Consider the following 16,079-nt stretch of genomic DNA (forward strand, 5'->3'; position numbering starts at 1 on the left):
AAGATTAACAAAAAAAGATCATAAAATGAAAATAGGAAAATATCTACCCAGGGGCTTGTACGTGAATTTTCACAGTTGTTGCCTTTGTAATAGGCAAAAACTGGGAATGACCCAAATGTTCACCAGATGAATGAGCAAAAGAATTGTGAATTCATGTGGTGAAATCACTCAGCAAAATACTGATAAAACAGGGATGGATCTCAAAAATATTACATGCTGAGTGAAGCCTTACAGAAAGAAGTGTTAAGTTTTCTATCCCATTTCTATGAAATTCTAGAACAGGGCAAATGAATCACTCTGCTGAAAGCAGATGAATGGTGGTCTGGAACCAGTGAGGATCTAAAGGGAATAGGAAGTTTTGGGGTGATGAGTATATTCTGGGTCTTCATTGTCACATGGGTGTGTAAATTTGTCAATACTTAAACCATATACTTAAAACAGGTGTACTTTGTGTAAAGTGTATTTCAAGTCACCCTAGCTGGCTTGGCCCAGCAGTTGGAGGGTTGGCCCACAGACCAGTCTTGGGTTCGATTTCAGTCAAGGGCACTCACCTCGGTTGCAGTTTGGTCCCCGGCCCTGGTCTGGGCCATTGGAGACAATAGGTCAATGTGTGTCTCTCTCCTTCCCTCCCATTCTATCTGAAGATAAATGGAAAAAGATCCTCAGGTGAGGATTTCTTTAAAAGTGTTTCAAGTCAGTATTTTTAAGTCAAGAACTGTTTATAGAGTGAAAGGCCAGACAGTGGGACAAGATAGTTGCAAGTCTTGTAATTCAAATGGACTAATCCAAAGAAGACATGCCCCTCCTGGCCAGTTTGGCTCGGCGATGAGAGCCTTGGCCCATGGACCAGAGTACCAGGTTCACTTCCTGCTAAGGGCATGTACCTCGGTTGTGGTTTGTCCCCGGCCCCGGATGGGGTCCTGCGGGTGGTAACCAGTCTATGTGTGTCTCACATAGATGTCTCTCTCTCTTCCTCCCCTCTATCTGAAGATAAATGCAAAAAAATATCCTTGAGTGAGGATTAAAAACAAAACAAAAAAAAAGACGGTGCCCTGGCCAGATTGTTCATTTGGTTAGAATGTCATCCCAACACACCAAGGTTTTGGTTTGCTCCCAGGTCAGGGCACATACAAGAGTCAACCAATAAATGCATAAATAAGTGGAACAATTTCTGGATGTTTCTCTAAAAAGTATATTCTTCTAAGCAATTGGCAGGGTCCTGGATGCAGCAAGTCACTTGCTTTTTCGACCTATCCGAAGTCTACCCCCCCTGAACTCTAACCCTTCCTGGCTCCAGACTGCCTGGCATCCATCAGAGGTGTGTCCTACAGGTGTGCCATCCTTGTATCACACGTCCTGGGCCCACAGACTGCGCTGGAATGTGTAACCTGGGAAAGGGTGCTGGGCGGTAAGTTTGGGGTGGGCCTTCTCAGCACTGCCAGGGGTCTTCCTCAGGTATGGGAACTATGGGAGGGTTCTGAGCAAGGCTAGAGATTACTTCGAGTCCAGGCTAGACAAAGGGTTTGGCAAGAAGTGGTCAGGGTCACATCCATTAACTGGGGAAGGCTGGAGGGGTTGGAGGTGGGTGTTAGGAGATTTGTATTTGACTATGTGGAATCAGCCCCTGGCCCCTGACCCCAGCACAGATCCTCAGAGCTTTTGCCCTTGAGCACAAAGCTGTGAAGTGGGGACCAGGAGCAGGGTTCTCATCTCTGCACAGGGTGCCCAGAAGGGCAGGGGTGGGGTGGCCTGGTGGCTGGCACAGGGCAGGTATGAAGGAACCTTGCCAGGACCTCTACAAGCCAGATTCTACATCTGCTTTGGGGGCTATCTGGGGTACTTGGACACACACACACTGAGAATAGAGACTAGGTTCAGCTTCTCATAGGGCTCATGTTCCCCACTAACTTAATTATGGAGCCCTTGCTGTGTGCAGGCTATCTTCTCAGCTCTGAGTGTTCATTATCGCCCTGAATTTTGACAACAGATGCACACAGAGAGGTCTAGTTATTTGCCTGAGGCCACACAGCTAGTGGCTGAGGTGGTGGTTGACCACCTGTTATCACAGGTTGTGATAAACACCAAGAGGCTGGAGGCAGGCAGACAAGGGTGAGAAGAGAGGGGTGAAGCCCAGGAGAACCTTCTTTAGATGGACTATCAGGGGAAGACCCAACACCCTGAATAAGAGGCAGCCTCTGGAAATGGGGATGTCACAGGCAGCAGGGTGGGGTGGAGTGGGAAGAGCTGAGGTGGGGCCGGAGAAGCAGGGCCAAACCCCCACAGGGACTGCAGGTATCAGGATGGCTGGTCCCCCAGGGGCCTCCGAAGTAAGACTAGGGATCACTTGCAACAGCCTGAGGCTAGACAGATGGAGTGTGAGCACTCCCAGTCAGGAGGTAGAAAGTTGACTGGCCAGGTCCTTAGACAAAAACAGGCTGTTGAATGAGTGAGGACTCAAGATGCATGGCCTCTCCTTTTCAGGCAGTCAGAGACGGGGACTCTTGAGCCCAGAATCAGCAGCCACTGCACAATGGGGCCCCAGGTCTGTCCCCATCCCACAAGTCCTATGGCATTCCTCACTTAACTTCTATGAGGTTCCTGGAGGAGCTGTGATCCACCCCAGAACCACAGCAGGGCAGGCTAGCCTATGGTCTTCAGAAGAGCCATTTCTGAGGAGCAAGTTCAGGACAGAAGTTCCCATCATAAGTATAAACAGACAGGGTCTGCAGACAAACAAGGACCCAGATGGTAATCACTTCTGCCTTGGCAGGCCACAGACACGGCTGGAGCAGAGGTGTAGTAAGCGGATCTGACCCATACCCAGCGTGCTGACCTCAGTCGTAGATCCCCACCCCTCTGGAAATTTACTGTAAATGTTCATGGCTCAAAAATTGTCACTTAAGCCCAGCCAGTGTGGCTCAGTTGGTAGAGCACCGTCCCATCAACAGGGAGATCGCAGTTTAATTCCTGGTCAGGGCACAGGGCTAGAGTCCTTTTGGGGGAGGGGGGGCGCAGGGGACAGGAGGCAGCCCATCAATGTTTCTGTCTCTCCCTGCCCCCTTCTCTCTAAAAAAAAAAAAAAAGTCAACAGAACATACTAAAGAAAAAAGCTTCGGAATTTTTTTAATTTCAAGTTGTCACTTTCTAGCAGCGTGGGATTCTGAGGATTCCAGAGGACTTTACTTATTCAATCTGAACTTTCTCATTTGTCTCGCTGTGGTCATCTGATGCACCGAATGTAGAAATTCACACCAACCCCCAGCCACCCCCCAGAACGGACACCACCAAACCACCTGCACCTGGTCCCTCCAGTCCTAACACTGTGACCTGTTTGGTACAAGCTGACAGTTCTGGTGACATGGCCTGGGTCACACACACAGGAGGCCTAGGAGAGGTGGCTGAGCAAAGTTGGCCAATACCTTTATTGCTTTGGGGGGAAGGGGTGTGCTCAGGAGCTCTTGGTGGGGCGGGCCCGCTTTCTCTTCACCATCACAGGCTTCTGGCTGCGCAGGATGGCACTGGCCCTGCGGATGGCAGCCATGCGCAGATCCGGGCGGTACTTGTTCTTGCGGATCATATGCCGGATGCTGCTCAGGGTGGCCCGGGCATTCTTGTTGATGGTGGTCCGCACGTAGGAGGTGGCCGGCTTTCGCTGGCCTGGCGGGGGAGAAGGAGGCTCCCAAGGTTAGTAAGATGGTTTCAGCCTTTAAGGTACCCTCAATGTGTGAGCCCCTGGGCAGGCAGCCAGCCCCGTCTCCACAAACAGATTTGCGGGACACTCACGGTGACCACTGTACAGGTATCTCCTCATCACTGTGTCGGAAACACAGTAATCACCATGCCTAAGGGTGCACTTTATGAGGGTGGGTACTCTGCTGGATGGAGGGGGGGGAGTCAAAGGGCTGCTTCCAACCCAGCCTGTCACTTCCTCAAGTGGGAGCTAGGGGGAGGCAGGCTCACCTCTTTGCCTAAAACATCCCAACAGCAGCAGACGGAGACATCCTCCTCCATCTGGGCTGTTTGAAGGAATTACCCTTAAATCATCAGCTCCCCTGTAATTAATACTAACCACCACCACCACCACCACCACCACCACACACCATTCAGGTCTTATTAATTTCTCCACTTTACAGATAACAAAACAGGTTCCAAAGACCCGGCCAGCTCCACAAGAGAGGGGGGAGGCCAGTAGGGGAACAGTTTCCAAGAGGAACATCCGGACCCCAGGAATCCTCAGTTCCTGGCAGAATTACTCCTGTTGCCCAACACGGCGCAAACCACAGCTCCCTGCCCCGACCGGGGCCCGCAGCCCGGGCCAAGCCGGTGGAAACGCTCACCGGATCTGCGCTTCATGACGACCACCACCCCCTTGCCGTCGGCCGCCGGCTCCACGCCCACCGTCTTGCGGTGAATCAGCCCGTTGTAGCGAAAGGAGTTGCGGGCCTTCAGGTTATTGGGTTCCTGGAAAGGAGGGCGCATGGGGGTCGTGGGGAGGAACGGGGCCCGGCGACCGCAAAGGGGCCCCCCTCCGACCCGGGGGACCCCCACTCACGGTGCTGTACGTCTGCTTGTTCCTCTTGATCAGGAAGCTGGAGCAGTTCCGTACGACCATCCACTGCAGATGGGCAGACATGGCGGCAGCTGCGGGGAAACGGGCACGCGGAGGGGTCACAGGGGGCCGCACGCCGACCCCGGGACCCCACCAGGACAGCAGAGGGGGGACCTGGCGGAGGCGGGCAACCGGAGGGTGCCGAGAACTCTGCCCGACGGCGCTGGGCGACCTAAGGCCGCGGGGCTGAACTCAGGCGCCAAGACGACCCGCGAGGGAGACCGTGCGAGTCCGCGGCGCCTTCGGGCGGTGGGGCCGAGGGGAAGCCGAGGACGTGAGGGACGTCATGAGAATGGCCAGCGGGGGACAGACATGGGGCGGTGGGGGGCAAAACGCGGCCACGCGGGCGGGTGGAAGGCCTCAGCTCACCTCCTCGCGAGGCCGCAGCCGGAGACAGAAAGAGGCACGCAAGGGGCGGGGCGACGTCTTTAATAGCGATACGCATTTCCGCTTCCTCTGGGCGCGCCTTCGTTTCCAAACCCCGCCTCCGGGGCTGCTCGGCAACGTTCGGCTATTTCCGCCGGTCCGTCGCACACCGCTCGGGACCCTTCGGCACTCTTCGGCTAGAGACCCGAGGGCGTGTTCTCGGACGCGGAGCTATACCGTTCTAGGGCCCTTCGTGTGTTTCCGGAACTCTAGGACTGGATTCCCAACTGGGAACAGCTGGAGAGGCCTCAGGTCCCTTTCCACAGAGGCCTCTCCCCAGGATTGCTCGCCCAGCGCTTGACATAGGATGGGCACTCAGTAGACATCTGCTTTAGGATTTATGTTCATGAATGAACATGTGAGTGCTTGGACTATTTAAGCCCAACCCGGGAGTCCTCGCTGCTTCCGGTTTTCTTCCCAAGTCTTCGGCTATTGCCGAGGAAGCATCGCTCGGGCATCTTCGGCACTCTCCGGAAACGCCCTTCCGAGAGGGTGGCCGCCTTTCTTATTGGCTCGTGCCAGGTTCGGGTCTGTTCGGAAACACTCGGGCCTAATCGGCCACGTTGGGCGCCCGTCGGAATTGTGGCTGCCCTCTCTTGAGGGTCCTCTTAAAACAAATCATTAAGTGTTGGGTCTCGAGAGAAGCTAGACCTTACTTCTCGCAGACTGCCACCCAGAGGAGCGTGGGTTTCCTCTAAGGGCGAGTTGTTTGGAGAAAAAGAGATGTGCCTGGAAAAGCCCTTGGCTCGTTCCTTAGGGGTTCCATACCCGTCCGCTCAGCCCCCTCCCCATGCCTCCCTGCCTCCGTTCCCATTCTCCCTTGGGGTCCGCCAGGTCCCACCCGTCAAACTTCCTGGAAGTCCATTTTCTGTTCATTTCTACCTTGTTTGTTTTCAGTGTCATCTTTGGGGACAGGAGCCTTGCTTGAAGTACCTGAGTCCCCAGCCTCACCAGCACAGGACCTGGCGGGACCCCCTACTGAACAAAAGCAATACCAATGCCTTTGGCACCTCCGTCAGAGCACCATGAACCTGACGGTGGGGTCAGAGTCCTGCGAACGAACGGTCCACCTTTGTGCCTTCTGCACTTTCGCTGGGAGGTGGCATCCCGGAGGCTCCAGGGGACGACAGGCAATGAGTGAGCGGAAACCGCATTTCTGCAGAGCCCAGGTCCCAGAAGTCTTTGGAATCGAGGGCCTTGTCTGATCCTTGTTTTGGACACCACGTGCCCTCACCGTGGGTGCATTAGAAGACCCCTGGAGGCGGGCTCGGCAGCACAAGGCCCAGGCTTCCACAGCGCCCTTCCCCGCCCTGCCTCCATTAGGGCGTCCTGAATGTTGACCACATGTTGCTTCCGCTCCTTGGGGTGCAGGGCCCCTGGACCAACCTGATGCCTCAACCCCAGGCCCTGCACGGAAACCCGGGCCAGGGACCGTTTGCAGCTTCCCAGCTCAGATGACCTGGCGGCCGCGGGGCACACCTGGCGCCGTCCCCGACCCCGCCCCTGGCCGGGCGGCACCCGGAAAACTCCCGGTCGGAACCGGCGCAGCGAAGCATGGCCATGGCGGCGGCGCCAGCGGTGTGCGCCTCGCAGGGTCCCCCGCCGGGCGCACCGTCCCCGCCCGCCGCGGCGCCCGCGCCCGCGTCGGGCCTGGGCCGCTGCCGGATGGCGCTGCTGCTGGCCGTGGCGCTGGACGTGGCGGGCATGGCGGCGCTGCTGACCGGCGTGTTCGCGCAGCTGCAGGTCCGCGGCCGCGATTTCGGAGACCTGCTCATCTACTCCGGGGCGCTGCTCGTCTTCCTGAGCCTGCTGGGCTGGATCCTCTGGTACACCGGCAACATTGAGATCTCACGCCAGGAGCTCGAGCGCGACTACGGCCTGCGGCCCTCGGCGCTCGCCCGCCTGGCGCGCAAGCTCTCCCGCCGCTGGTCGGCGCCCGCCTCCGCCGCCGCCGGCCGGCGCGCCGGGTCCCGGGGAGCGCGCCGTGCCACCCGCGCGCCCCAGCCGCCCAACGCCGGCTCCCGCCGCGTGCGCCTGCAGCTCGCCACGCTCGAGGCCGCGCCCGGGGCGGCGGGCGCCGGCCCCGAGTGAGCCCGAGGTGAGGGGCCGGAAGGCGGGGCGGGGAGAGACGGAGGGGCAGCTGGAGAGTTGGAGGCACCGAAGGGAGGGACTGTGGGAGAGAGACGGGACCAGAGGGAGAGATGGAGGGACCGAGGGATGAGAGGGAGGGACAAAGGGAAGGGAGGGAGGGACTTCGGGTGAGATGGAATCCGAGAGACACGGGGTAAGATGGAGAAATAAAGACTGAGAGACAATGGATCGAGAGAGACACAGGACCAGATCAAGATGGCAAAACAGAGAAGCAGAGTAGCAGAGACCCAAAGGGTGGAGAGAGAGAGCAGGCAAGAGTGCAGACTTGAGAAACACAAATGAGACCTGCTCCTCCCCTCCCCAGGAGATGAGGGACAGTCACTGTTAGCTTGGAGGTCCCTCCCTGCACTCCAGCTCCAAGGTGCATCAGGTCCCATTTAATCCTCAGTATTACTGGGTCTCCGAGGTCACTCCTCTTACCAGCCCCATCCCAGTGGAGGACACTGAGGCCCCAAAAGCTGCCAACTCTTGCACCTGTGATTCTCCTGACAAAATGTCTCAAGTTCTCTCTCATCAATGTTTCCATCTCTCTCTACCTCTCCCTTCCTCTCTCTCTCTCTCTCTCTCTCTCTCAAATCAATAAAGAAGAAAAAAAAATTTTTTTAAGTGTCTAAAGAGAGAGGGGGGTAAGAGTGGGAATGACCAACCTAGCCCAGAGAGTGATGGTGACACAAAGACACGGGGAAGACGCCTCCCCTCCCCTTTATCCCTCCTCTACCTTCTATTCCCTTTCCTAAACACACACTCTTCAGCACGCACTTCTCTGCTCCAAAACCTGCTGTGGTTCCCCTTTGCCCTCTGGTTAAACTCATGCCACGCACTGATATGTGGGCCCGCCCTGTCCCAGCACCGTCTCCTGCCTTCTCTGCGGTCATGATGACGTCCCTCAGACCAAGGACAGCCAGGCTCTCACACCATTCGGCCTCTGTTCATGCTCTCCCTACAGCAGGAGTGCTATTGCTGCCTCTACTCCACAGAAAACTCCACATGTGTCCTTTAAGGCCCAACTCAACTCCGCTGCCTTTCTCTGGGTCTTCATATTGTGAGTTACCCATTATTGCTTGTATCATCACGTGTTGTGTCTGTGTGTGCTGGTACTGTCTCTCCCACCCAACAGGGAGCCCCTTAAGGGTGAGGCCTGGGTCTCTGGTGTCTGTGTTCTTAGCACTTCCCAGCAAAAAAGTGAACCCAAGAAATAAGAAGTTGATGTTGACCCAAGTGGATGGATGGATGGGTAGACAAATGGATAGCTGGCTGGATGTATTGGTGGGTGGGTGGAATGATAGGTGGATAGACAGAGAGATGAATAGATTAGTTGATGGATACATGGATGGACAAATGGTTAGATGTATTAGTTGATGGATGGATGGATAAATGGATAGTTGGATGGATGAGTGAATGGATGGGTTGGTGAATGGATTAGGTTGGTTGATGAGTGGACGTGGTTGGATGGATGGATGGATGGATGGATGAATTTGGTTGACGGATGTGTGGATGGATGGATACGATTGTATTGGTGGATGGGTAGATGGGTGAATGGGTGGGTGGCTGGGGGGTAGTTTGGGCAGATGGGAAGGTACATGGATGCGTGGATGGTTGGGTTTGTTAATGCGTGAATGGATAGGTTGAACAAATTGCGTGCCTGAATGAGTGCCTGAATCAGTTTCTTGAATGGAGATTCCATAAAGCAATTAAACCCTAATGTCCTAAGACATTGTTTATATGTGATGAATTAACTTTTCTTGTGTACATCCAGAATGATACTAGTCATGTACCCTTCTCTGTGAGAACTGAGAAAATACTCCAGTCATACTCTCTGTTCTGTGGTTCAGGTACGGAGACCATTTCTAGAGAGGTTCAACAGCTGTATAATAGGTGAAGCATGAGCTAACACAAAATTTGACATATAATGCAGAAATAGCTACCTGTGGTTAGAGTTACCCCTGAAAACCCTTTACCATGCCCAGAAGTTTCACACAACTGGGTGGACCTCCACTGCTGGAACCACCTGCCAGAAACTGGCCTAACTGACTATAACGCAGGCCCCTGTTAGAAGGAATCAGTGGATGTGGTTGGATAGATATATGGGTGGTAGACGGATGGAAGTATGGATGGATAGATGGGCGGTTGGGTGGGTGGGTGGATGGAAGTATGGATGGTGGGTGGATGGATAGATGGAAGGATGGGTGGGTGGATGGATGGATGGTGGGTGAATAGATGGGTGGATGGATGGGTGGATGGATGGGTGGATGGATTGAAGGATGGAAGTATGGATGGTGGGTGGATGGATAGATGGAAGGATGGGTGGATGGATGGATGGATGGTGGGTGAATAGATGGGTGGATGGATGGGTGGATGGGTGGATGGATGGGTGGATGGAAGGATGGATTGAAGGATGGAAGTATGGATGATGGGTGGATGGATGGATAGATGGATAGAATCCAGACACAGAACTCCTCAATTAAAAGGGTGAGGTGCTCCTAGCACATAAAAGACAGAGAACTTGAATTTTTTTTTTTATCCTCACCAGAGGACACTTTTTTCTTTGCATTTATCTTCAAATAGAGAAGGAGGAAGTGAGAGAGAGAGACATCCATGTGAGAGAGACACATCGAGTGGCTGCCACCCACACAACCCCAGCCGGGGCCTGGGACTAACTGCAACCAAGGTACACGCCCTTAGCGGGAACCGAACCCGGGTCTCTCCGGACCGCAGGTTGACACTTTAACTGCTGAGTCAAAGCGGCCAGGGTGAGAACTTGAATTTTAATGGAGGGACCCATAGGTGCTGGTTCCAGTGCCTTCTCTCCCACTCTGGGACCCAAATTAGTTGAGTGGCCATGCAAACCCCCACACACACTTTGTCATTTGTCCCCTCTGTCTTTCTCAGTCTCTTCCTACCTGTCTCTGTCTCTCTGTCTCTGTGTCTCGTGTCTCTGTTTCAGTCCCTCTCCCTGTGTCCTGTGTCTCCTCTTGTCTCTGCGCCTGTCTCTCCTGGTCTCTCCTTCCCTACCTGGACAGTTGTGCTCCAGTGAGTTGAAGTCACGTGCCCACTGCGGCAAATCAGGGATGAAGAGCCAGTGGGCAAGTGTATGTCAGTGGGGGGGGGGGGGCTGAAGCAGGTTTAAAGGGTTTCCCCTGTGTCCCTCAGGCCACTGGGTGGTGGCAGGGAACACACAAACATGAGGTCCCCAGCAGCCACTAACACCACCCTCCCTCCTGCAGGCAAACCCATGGATTCATCTGTCAGGACCCGACTGAGGTGTGTAGCTGCCCCCAACATCATGCGGCTACCGGGATGCCTACCTGTGCTCCTTTGACACCTGCATAAAGGACTGCCTTCCAGCTCTGCTTGTCTGTCTGGGAGAGGGACATCCTGGGGCAGGGGTGCCGGAGGGGGGGCGCTGAGTACACTAAGTCACATTCAGGGGCGCTGGAGGACCCCAGAGCCCCTGGGGACACAGGAGCCCCGCCTCACCAGGATCTCCAGCCCAGACCAGCCCTTTCAGCCTAGACCGCCCTCTGCCCAGGCCCTCTGCTACTTTGGGGGGCCCTCTGAGAAGCAGACTGAGGGACAAATTAGATTTGCAAGATGTTTACTGGGGGGCGGAACTAATGGAGGGGAAGTTGGAGTCGGTCTGGCCTGGAGCCGAGAGAAGAGAGGGGAAGGAAGGAGGGTCAGGGACTTGAACACACTTCCGAGAAAATTTCCACCGGGCCACTGGGGTGTGTGAGGGAGCTGAGGTTGTCTGCTGGGGGAGGCTCCATTTCTGCAGGGACACCCACTGTGCTCAGAGAAGCCTGGGAAATGTGGGGGTCGGGGTGGGGGCACTTGGTACCGTGGCAGGTAGCAGAGGCTGTAAGGCAGTGGCACTTCCTGCAGGACAAGTGCTGGGGGTACAGCCCCCTGGCTCTGTGATGCCCTCCAGCCCCTTCAGGCCACCTTCAGCTCCCTTATTTCAGAGCCCCCCTCCCCCGCCGCCACCCTGCGATCACAGCCCAGGCCTCCCAATCAGCCTGGAGTCCCCCATCAGTGCAGGTCCCCTCAGCGCACATCCTCCCCACTTATCTCAGACTCCTAATTCAATACCCACTCAGTTCGTACCCCCATGATCACCGCCAAGCCCGCACACACACACACACACACACACACACTCCCTGCCTCCAGGTCTCCTCTACCTCCATCTCCTGTGGCTCTTGGAAAAGAGATGACATGTCCATATGCTACATCTTTATTGAGGGGTGCCCCCAGGGGCACGCCTACTCGTCCTCGCCTCCTTCTTCCCCTTCGCCACCCCTGGTGGACACGCTGCCCATGGACGTTTTTTTCTTGGATGATACAGACACTGTTCCCGACGACGGCTGGCATTTGCCCTGCAGAAACCCCTGGATTTGCCGCATGTCCCGGCTCTTGATCCACCTGCGGGGAGGGAACCCGCTCAGCCTTAGCCCGTCTCCCTGCTCCTTGGCGCAGGGAGCCCGCCCAAACCCCAGCCCCACTCACCAGTACAAGAAGATGCTGAAGATCACAAAGAGAAGGCCTGCGCACGTCCAGCTCAGCGCCCACAGGTGTTTGATCCGCATGTTTTCTGGGCAAAGGTCGGGCCTTTGAGACCCAGCGGTCCTGGCTGCCAGCCTTCTCCCTAGTGACCCCTTGTTCTAGGCACTCACCGTCTGGCCGCTGGTGGTAGCAGACCCCGTCTTGGTAGCAGCATCGTAGCCGTAGACATAGATTGGGGTTCTCGGTGGCCGCCTGGCCCCCACAACTCTCCCGGTTCCATGTGTCTCCTTCACAGCCTGGGGGCCGACCACCAGTGGTGGCTATGTCTCAGAGCCTGGTCCAGGGGCCATGGAGCAGGAGAACTCTAAGGCCAGGCTCCCCAGACTCACTGCCTAGAGCTTGTTCTGTATGGATCCAGGAGTGGAGGCCCCCAGCCCCTCCCTCAGACCCAGGAGTCCGGGCCCCCAGCCCTCCTCCCTCAGACCCAGGAGTCCGGGCCCCCAGCCCCTCCTCCCTCAGACCCAGGAGTCCGGGTCCCCAGCCTTCCTCACTCTCAGGAGTCCTGACCACCAGATCCTTCTCCCTCGGACACAGGATTAGACCCCAGCCCCTCCCTCAGAGCCAGGACCAGACTCCCAGCTTCTCCTCCCTCGGACCCAGGAGTCGGCCCCCATCCCTCGGAATCCAGGATTCATCCACCACTCACTCCATGGATAGAAGAATCCCTGGATTCCATTCCCATCTGTGAAGGAAAATAAAGAGTGTCAGGTGCTGTGTGGAAGCTGAGGAGGCCCCCTGCTCAGCCCTCTGACCCTCTCTCTGGGCCCCTCACCTGCTGAGCCTTGCATCAGCAGGAAGAGGCTCAAAGCTTGGACCCCATAGCCCACCATGTCTCCTCCCCGGCCCCAGGGTTCTAAGTTCTGTTGCTAGGGAGCCCCTTACAATGGGGAAGAAGGAAGGGTGTCACACTGGCCTGGTCATGCCTGCCCGCTAGAGTCGCTTTCTTAACCAGGTAGAAGGGGCTTTGGGGTGGGGTGGGGGTCTGGCTAGAAGAGCCTCCTCAGCGAACTGTGTGGAAAATGTGTGGGGGTCTAAGGCCTCTCCTTACCTACCAGGGGGCCTGAGGGGTAGATCCAGGAGCCGACCTGTTAGTACCTGAGGCCTGCAACCAGCTCCAGGCGACCCAAAGTCTCCTGAGACCTCGTTGCCAGGGGTCTTTCCCCTAGCGACCAGGGGACCCAGGAGGGCAAAGAGTCAGTGGGTTCCGAAACTTGCTCAGGAGTCCCCAGGTCTCAGGCACTGCAGGTCCCCCCCCCCCCAACCATGAGAATGTTAGCAGAGTGGTTTGGCCACGTCTGTCGCCTGTGGAGTAGACCTCAGGGTCCAGGGGTGAGGGTAACTTGTGGGCAGAGAGACGCTTTGCCCACCGAGGCCTGACTCCCCACCTGCAAACAAGAAAGGGGTCTGGTGGAAGGTCCTCAAATCCCTGGTTTGGTCTCCCCGAGTGGCAGGGGCAGAGGCCAACCCCACTGAACCTTCATTCTACTCTAGCAGAGTGAGGAGGGGGCTCAGCTCTCCTGGGGCAGCGAGTCTTGAGTCCAGAGTCAGGGTTAGGGGACCAGAGGGCTGGGACACTTGGGTCTGAGGGAGGAGGGGTTGGGGACCTGGACTCTTGGGTCTGAGGGAGGAGGGGCTGGGGGCCTGGACTCCTGGGTCTGAGGGAGGAGGGCTGGGGACCTGTGCTCCTGGGTCTGAGGGAGGAGGGGCTGGGGGCCTGGACTCCTGGGTCTGAGGGAGGAGGGGATGGGGACCTGGACTCCTGGGTCTGAGGGAGGAGGGGCTGGGGACCTGGACTCTTGGGTCTGAGGGAGGAGGGCTGGGGACCTGGACCCCTGGGTCTGAGGGAGGAGGGGCTGGGGACCTGGACTCCTGGGTCTGAGGGAGGAGGGGCTGGGGACCTGGACTCTTGGGTCTGAGGGAGGAGGGCTGGGGACCTGGACTCCTGGGTCTGAGGGAGGAGGGGATGGGGACCTGGACTCCTGGGTCTGAGGGAGGAGGGCTGGGACCTGGGCTCCTGGGTCTGAAGGAGGAGGGGCTGGGGGCCTGGACTCCTGGGTCTGAGGGAGGAGGGGCTGGGGGCCTGGACTCCTGGGTCTGAGGGAGGAGGGGATGGGGGCCTGGACCCCTGGGTCTGAGGGAGGAGGGGCTGGGGCCTGGGCTCCTGGGTCTGAGGGAGGAGGAAGATGGGGGCCAGGGACTGGGTCTGAGGGCGACTGTCCAGGAATCCAGACCCCATTTCTCGGGAAACCCCGTGAGGCTGACTCTACTGTCATCTATAAACATCCTGGTGGGTGCTGACTGGGCCCGGGGCACCGCCGTCAGAGATGACACAGGTCAGAGGGGGCTCGGCAGGGGGCCGGGGGTGGGGGTCAGAGGGGTGGTGGGGCTGAGGCCAGGCAGCTGCTGACCGTTTCCTGTGTCAACATCATCTGGACCCACTTCCAATTCCCGGGATTCCTCAGGGATCAAGGAGGGGGTGGGGGGCGGGGCTGCCGGGCCCTGGACCGCGGCTTGGGACTGGGGGGGCCCCACCGTCATGGCCCTCACCGCTAATGACAGGTTTGGGCTGCCTTTGCGGCCCGCCTGCCCCGTCACCCCCCAGAGGCCAGACAGGACCCCCCAGGGACAGACAGACGGACACACACACACACAGCCTCGGACCTGCTGACCTCACGCCAGCCAGCCCCGCCTCGCCTGGGGGTCAGCACATGCGCATGGACCCCAGGCTCCCTCCTCATGTCCCTGTGGCATCTCCCCACCGTGGCCACGTCTGTGACCACCCCTCAGAGCCCTGGGCCGCGTGTCCCGAGGGTTTGGAGCCTTGGAGACGTCTGTCTCTGAGTGCCTGGGGTCCGTCCTCTGCGTCGCTGCTGGTTCCTCACCCCGGCTCTGTGCTATTTCTGCTCGGGATTCCCCAGTCCTGCCCTTCGCCCCCTTGCCCTGCTTTCCACAGAAATAGCTCGAGTAGCCTCAACCCCGAGGAGGACCCAGGAGTTCTGAACAATACCCCCTCCTGTCCTGCACGCATCCCTTCTCCCTCAGCTTCCTGTGGCCACCTGGGAGAAGAGGACCCCACAGCCCCGGGGTGCGGGTTGAGGCAGGTGGGGAGACTGGCCCCAGCCGAGGACCACTGACCCACCTGACTCCTGATCACCCCAACGGGGCATTCCCCATGTTGCACTACAGTAGCACCTTTGTCTCCACCTTTTTGGACACTAGGGTTTAGGGCCTGAACTCCTGACACCTGGGTCTGAGGGAGGAGAGGCTGGGGGCCTGGACTCCTGGGTTGATTCAGGGGTCTGGGCTGTCACCCCAAGTCCTCTGTCAGTGGAAGGGGCTGCTGTGACCAGATCCCTATTGTTGCTCTCAGGCTGGCCCCAGGCCCAGTCCCCATACCCTCAGGCCAGTCCACCCCCCAGGCTGGTGGCCTGAGTCACCTTGGCTGCCCACCCCCTGTCTGGGGGGGCTACGTCAGTTCTCCCCTCACTGACGCAGCCTTGGGCCCCCCACACTGACTCAGCCGGAAGTAGGCCCCCTGAGGGGTGGAGACCCAGTGGTCAGAGGCCTGGGTCCCAGCGGCCTCTGGGGGGCCATGGCAGACCAAGAGAGAGCGAGCATGCTTACCTGAGGCGATGAGGTCATGTCCCACCATGGGGGGGCTGTGACCTCACCTCCCTGGGGACCTGAGCAGTTGCCCCCCCCCCCAGTGGTGGGGGATGACTCCAGCTGCCATTCAGCCCCAGAGCCCCCTGCCAGCTCAGCAGTCTGGGGGCCAGGAGGGGTCTGCAGGGAGACCTTCCGAAGCGCTTGTCATCTTTTGTCCTCTCACTATGTCTTTCTCTGCCACCCTGGGGGGTGGGGTGCTCCTGGGCACTTTGGTTGTGTCTCAGTCCCTCGGTGGTTCTGCTTTGAACCTGGGCCACCTCTGCCCCATACACCTGGCTCTCACGGCCTGCCTGCCTGTGTCAGCCTCTCTGTCCCTGTGTCGTCTCCTCTGCTGCTCCGATTGCCTGTCCTGTGTCCATCTCTACCTGTCCTCTCTGCACCTTCCTGTCACCCTCTGTCTCCCTCACTGGCCAAATCAGCCTCCCCCAGTAGTTACATCTCTCTCTGCCTCCCTGAATGTGTTCAATAAAAACCAACAAAACCAGCCATGGTTTGCACTTATCGAGAGCTGACTGTGTGCTTTACGTGACTGATTTCACCCGTGTCCACATCCAGGCGTTTGGGGCTTGGGGTGGGTACACAGCTGTCCCCAGTTTCACGGGACACGGAGGCACGGAGGGCTGAAGCCCGGTACCTGAGGCCCCAGCTCAACTGGGCGTCTCAACGT

At 57.6% G+C, this 16,079-nt stretch overlaps 3 protein-coding genes across 3 annotated transcripts; 1 reads left to right on the plus strand and 2 right to left on the minus strand.

The window, feature by feature from the left end:
- Positions 1 to 3,365: 3,365 nt before the first annotated feature.
- Positions 3,366 to 5,060, minus strand: RPL28 (ribosomal protein L28). The gene is made up of 4 exons (XM_036275073.1): positions 4,979 to 5,060; positions 4,553 to 4,641; positions 4,338 to 4,461; positions 3,366 to 3,657 (listed from the first exon to the last, which is right to left on the minus strand). The coding sequence occupies exons 1-4, from the start codon at positions 5,052 to 5,054 to the stop codon at positions 3,449 to 3,451; spliced, it is 498 nt and encodes a 165-aa protein (XP_036130966.1). The 5' UTR covers positions 5,055 to 5,060; the 3' UTR covers positions 3,366 to 3,448.
- A 1,512-nt stretch (positions 5,061 to 6,572) lies between these two features.
- Positions 6,573 to 10,980, plus strand: TMEM238 (transmembrane protein 238). Its single transcript, XM_036275943.1, has 2 exons — positions 6,573 to 7,133; positions 10,411 to 10,980. The coding sequence occupies exon 1, from the start codon at positions 6,590 to 6,592 to the stop codon at positions 7,124 to 7,126; it is 537 nt and encodes a 178-aa protein (XP_036131836.1). The 5' UTR covers positions 6,573 to 6,589; the 3' UTR covers positions 7,127 to 7,133; positions 10,411 to 10,980.
- A 465-nt stretch (positions 10,981 to 11,445) lies between these two features.
- On the minus strand, positions 11,446 to 12,576 carry TMEM190 (transmembrane protein 190). The gene is made up of 5 exons (XM_036274929.1): positions 12,519 to 12,576; positions 12,393 to 12,428; positions 11,857 to 11,982; positions 11,690 to 11,774; positions 11,446 to 11,605 (listed from the first exon to the last, which is right to left on the minus strand). The coding sequence occupies exons 1-5, from the start codon at positions 12,574 to 12,576 to the stop codon at positions 11,446 to 11,448; spliced, it is 465 nt and encodes a 154-aa protein (XP_036130822.1).
- Between the last annotated feature and the right edge of the window lie 3,503 nt (positions 12,577 to 16,079).

Source organism: Molossus molossus, unplaced genomic scaffold (genome assembly GCF_014108415.1).
Source record: "Molossus molossus isolate mMolMol1 unplaced genomic scaffold, mMolMol1.p scaffold_m16_p_21, whole genome shotgun sequence".
Taxonomy (NCBI): Eukaryota; Metazoa; Chordata; class Mammalia; order Chiroptera; family Molossidae; genus Molossus; species Molossus molossus.